General features: G+C 35.8%; 1 protein-coding gene across 1 annotated transcript; it reads left to right on the top strand.

Moving 5' to 3' along the window:
* Positions 4,237–4,866, top strand: LOC107632907. The gene has a single exon (XM_016336544.1). It carries the CDS (start codon positions 4,237–4,239, stop codon positions 4,864–4,866), a length of 630 nt encoding a protein of 209 aa, XP_016192030.1.

The following is a 5,402-nucleotide window of genomic DNA, read 5'->3' as shown; positions in this document are numbered from 1 at the left end:
TCTGAAAGGTTATCTCTGGATTGTTGTAATTTAGCTTCTCTTAATTTTCTCTTCAGAGTCCTTTCAGGTTCTGGATCTGCTTCAACAAGAATGTTCTTATCCTTGCTCCTGCTCATATGACAAAGAAGAGGGCACAGAAAAATAATAATAATAGAGATCCTTTATACCACAGTATAGGGATCCCTTTGTGAGTGGGAGAAAAGAGGGAGACAAAGAATGTAATGTAATGGAAGAAACACAACTGTGAGGAGGGTATAGATGTGAGATGAGATGTTAGTAGATGAATAAATAAATAGAATAAGATGGGAGAGGGAGAATTTTCGAAAATAATTTTTGACAAAGGGTTAGTGATTTTCGAAAATAGTTTTTGAAAAAGGTTAGTAATTTTCGAAAAATTTTGAAATCAAAAATAAAAATAATTAGTTAATAAAAAAAGAAATTTTTGAAAAAGAGGGAAGATATTTTCGAAAATTAGAGAGAGAGAGTTAGTTAGGTAGTTTTGAAAAAGTTAAGAAACAAACAAAAAGTTAGTTAGTTAGTTGAAACAAATTTTGAAAAGATAAGAAGTTAGGAAGTTGGAAAAGATATTTTGAAATTAGATTTTTGAAAAAGATAAGATGAGAAGATATTTGTGAAAAGATATGATAGAAATTAGTTTTTGAAAAAGATTTGATTTTTAAAATCACTATTAATGACTTGATTCATAAGAAATCACAAGGTATGATTCTAGAACTCAAAGTTTGAATCTTTCTTAACAAGTAAGTAACAAACTTGAAATTTTTTTGAATCAAAACATTAATTGTTATTGTTATTTTCGAAAATTTGATATAAAATTAAGAAAAAGATTTTTGAAAAATATTTTTGGAATTTTCGAAAATACTTAAGAATTTTGAAAAAGATTTGATTTTTGAAAAAGATTTTGAAAAAGATAAGATTTTCAAATTGAAAATTTGATTTAACTCATGAGAAACAATTTGATTTTAAAAATTTTTGAAAAAGTCAACTCAAATTTTCGAATTTGATGAGAGAAAAAGGAAAAGAGATATTTTTTATTTTTGAATTTTTTATGATGAGAGAGAAAAACATGAAAATTATGCAATGCATGAGAATTTGAGATCAAAACATGTGATGCATGCAAGAATGCTATGAATGTCAATATGAACATCAAGAACATATTTTTGAAAAATTTTTAATGCAAAGAAAACATGCAAGACACCAAACTTAGGATTCTTTAATTCTTAGACACTAAGAATTCAAGAATGCATATGAAAAACAAGAAAAGACACAAAACATGCAAATGCAAAGATCAAACAAGAAGACTTACCAAGAACAACTTGAAGATCATGAAGAACACTATGAATACATGGAAATTTTCGAAAAAATGCAAGATGCATATGCAAGTGACACCAAACTTATGATATGACTCAAGACTCAAACAAGAAACACAAAAAATATTTTTGATTTTGATGATTTTCTAATTTTTTTTTTGTATTTTTTTCCGAAAATTATTATGAAAAAGAAAAATAAGGATTCCAAAATTTTTAATATGAATTCCAGGAATCTTGCATTCTTAGTCTAAAGCTTCAGTCCAGGAATTAGACATGGCTCACTAGCCAGCCAAGCTTTCAATGAAAGCTCCGGTCCAAAACACTAGACATGGCCAATGGCCAGCCAAGCTTCAGCATGTAAATCAGACATGACATGCCTGACATACCCTACAGTCGTATAACAGCTGATGGTTGGAAGCCTCAGTCCAAACGAATTTAGACATGGCTTTACAGCCAGCTAGGCTTCACATGCTTCATGAAACACTATAATTCATTCTTACAAATTTTGAATAAAAATATATTTTTTTTGAAAATATTTTTATTATTTTTTTTTCGAAAACAGATGAGAAATTTTTTTTTTTTTTTGAAATATTTTTGAAAAGAAAACGAAAAGAAAGTTACCTAATCTGAGTAACAAGATGAACCGTCAGTTGTCCAAACTTGAACAATCCCCGGCAACGGCGCCAAAAACTTGGTATGCGAAATTGCTACTCAGGTTGTGAATTGTTGTTCGAAATTGATTCCCTGGCAATGGCACCAAAAATGGATGCACAGGACCATGGTCCAAACATATCTTCACAACTTCGCATAACTAACCAGCAAGTGCACTGGGTCGTCCAAGTAATACCTTACGTGAGTAAGGGTCGAATCCCACGGAGATTGTCGGTATGAAGCAAGCTATGGTCATCTTGTAAATCTCAGTCAGGCGGATATAAAACAGTAATGGGTTTTCGAAAATAAATAATAGAATTCTTGAGTGTTGCACGTGTAGAGGTCCTTCTTGGAGTTGAACGCCAGCTTTTGTGCCAGTTTGGACGTTCAACTCTGGTTTTGGCTCCTTTTCTAGCGCTGGACGCCAGGTTTGGGCAGAAAGCTGGCGTTGAACGCCAGTTTACGTCGTTTGTTCTTGGCCAAAGTATGGACTATTATATATTTCTGGAAAGCCCTGGATATCTACTTTCCAACGCAATTGGAAGCGTGCCATTTCGAGTTCTGTAGCTCCAGAAAATCCACTTTGAGTGCAGGGAGGTCAGAATCCAACAGCATCAGCAGTCCTTCTTCAACCTCTGAATCGGATTTCTGCTCAAGTCCCTCAATTTCAGCCAGAAAATACCTGAAATCACAGAAAAATACACAAACTCATAGTAAAGTCCAGAAATGTGAATTTAACATAAAAACTAATGAAAACACCCCTAAAAGTAACTAGATCCTACTAAAAACATACTAAAAACAATGCCAAAAAGCGTATAAATTATCCGCTCATCAATACTCTATCTTCCTGTTCAAGTTTTCGTTAAAACGCGAGCGATGCGCTTTTCTTTTTGCGGCTTTTTGCTTAAACTTTCCTTCAAGGCTCCTCGATTATGATTTTCTTTCAACTATTATTATGTATATATTTTATTTTAGAGGTCATAATACCTTACCTCCTCTGTTTTACGACTTAAGAGTAAATCTCTGTGTGGCAGGGTGTTACATTATATGATATAAGAGCAGTTTGTTCCTATAAAACCTGAGGGACGGACTGACTATGCTTCTGGACATACTTTGGGTGTCTGAACATGCTAATTAGGATATCTAACTAATATATGTGGCATAATTATTCATGAGCATGCATTTAAAACTTCGAACAACTTTTAGAGGAACTACAAATCCCACCGAGGCCAACAACTGGTTTCAGGCGATGGAGCAAGCTTTATAAGCACAACAGGTGCCTGAAGATCAATGTGTTGAGTTTGTGACTTATCAATTAATGGGTGAAGCTCAATATTGGTGGCAAGGAACGCGACGTCTTTGATGAACGGACTTTTGTGTGGCTTAGAATTCACAATTGAAATCTCGTTGTAAAGTATAGCTTCTAAACCAACAATAATCCTTTCATACAAAAATTTGTTTGTCACAAGTAACAAACCCCTAAATTCTATAAACCGAAGTATTTAAACCTCGGGTCGTTCTCCCTAGGAATTACAATGAAGTATCTTGTTATTGGTTAGGGGTTGTATTTTGGGGTTTTGGGATAAGAGACATGAAATTTCTGCAGCTAGACAATGCTGTAATACCCTGGGAAGCATTCCAAACTGAACTCTACAAAATGTACTTTCCCAATTCGGTCCGGACGGCTAAAGAGATTGAATTGTTGCAATTGAAGTAGGGTCAAATGTTTGTAGCCGAATATACAAACAAGCTTGAGAAATTATGTCGATTCTTCAGGATTTGTCAAGGAGCTCCGAAATATTTTGAGGAGTGGAAATGTATTAAATACAAAGGAGGACCAATGGAGATAAGAACTTTCTCAGAACTGGTGATTAAAAGCAGAGTTGTCGAGGATTGTGTGCGAAAAGCAACACTAGAGAAGGGAAGTCATAGAGTACCTTTCCAGCGAAATCAAGGAAGAAACTTTGTACCTAGATGTTGGACTTTCAAGCGAGGAGGTTATGTCCTCCAACAACCAAAGAACCAGAACAACTTTCGGAGGTTCAATACCAGTAACAATCAGGGAAGAAGATTTGGGAAGCATCCTCAAAATGAGTTGACTTGCAAGAGGTGCAGGAGCTACCATCTAGGAACTCCATGTACGGCCGGACTAGGTTTATGCTATTTATATGGTGAAGCTGCGCATATGTCTTGGAATTGTCCGAAAAAGAAAAAGCATGATACCGGGAGAGTTTAGCAGCAAGGACGCGCATTCACTATGTCGGTTGATGGCGTTGAGAGATCTAACACACTGATAAGAGGTAATTGTGAAATTGGTAGTAAAACCTTAATTACTTTGTTTGATACTGTTGCGTCACACTCATTCATATCATTTGAGAAAGCTAGCGAGTTAGGGTTGAAAATAACTATGTTGGCTTATGACTTAGAAGTGCATACTTCTGCCTCTGAAACTGTTGGGACTAGATTAGGCTGTCAACAAGTTCCATTTCGCATTAAACATCAAACCTTTGTTCACGACTTGATTTGTCTGCTGATGACTGGCCTCAATCTCATTTTAGGATTAGATTGGTTATCAAAGAATCATATTCTGCTCGATTGTTCTGAACGATCATTACAATTTATGTCGGAAGGGCCAGAAGGACTAGTAGTGGCGAAGGGATACTATCTAAATTCTGTGGTGGTGAGTTGTAGTGGAAGTGAGTGTCATGGTTTTATGCTTTTAGCTGCAAGTGTGTTAGGCGATGAACAGAGTTTGAGTCAGATTTTGGTTGTAAATGAATTTCCAGAAGTGTTTCCTGAAGACATTCCTAAAGTTTTTCCTTTGCGAGAAATCAAGTTTGCGATTGAGTTAGTGCCTGGGGTAGGACCAATCTCGATTGTGCCTTAGTGCCTGGGGTAGGACCAATCCCGATTGTGCCCTATCGAATGTCACCATTAGAGCTGGCTAAAATTAAGGCTTAGCTAGAGGAATTGATGAGCAAAAACTTTATCCGACCAAGAATTTTTCCGCGGGGAGCGTCGATATTACTAGTGAAGAAAAAGGATGGAAGTATGCGTCTATTCATAGACTACTGGCAATTAAACAAAGTCACAGGGAAGAACAAATACCCGATGCCAAGAATTGATGATCTGATGGACCAATTGCAGGGAGCTAGAGTCTTTTCTAAGATTGACTTGAGGTTTGGATACCACTAGATAAGGGTAAGAGACGAAGATATTCCAAAGACTGCTTTCAAAACCCGCTACGGACACTATGAATACACGGTAATATCATTTTGGTTAACTAATTCTCTGGCGGTGTTTATGGATTACATGAACCGGATATTCCGTCATTTCTTGGATAAATTCGTCATTGTCTTCATTGATGACATCTTAATCTACTCTAAGACTGAAGAACACGCAGAAAACTTGCAGATCATGCTA

Source organism: Arachis ipaensis, chromosome B03 (genome assembly GCF_000816755.2).
Source record: "Arachis ipaensis cultivar K30076 chromosome B03, Araip1.1, whole genome shotgun sequence".
NCBI lineage: Eukaryota > Viridiplantae > Streptophyta > Magnoliopsida > Fabales > Fabaceae > Arachis > Arachis ipaensis.
Note: the sequence above shows the minus strand (reverse complement) of the source record. Positions and strands in the feature narration are given on the sequence as shown.

What these genes read in the sequence shown, in the direction of transcription:
- LOC107632907 (XM_016336544.1), top strand. Translation starts at nt 4,237, where the DNA reads ATGTCGGTTGATGGCGTTGAGAGATCTAACACACTGATAAGAGGTAAT.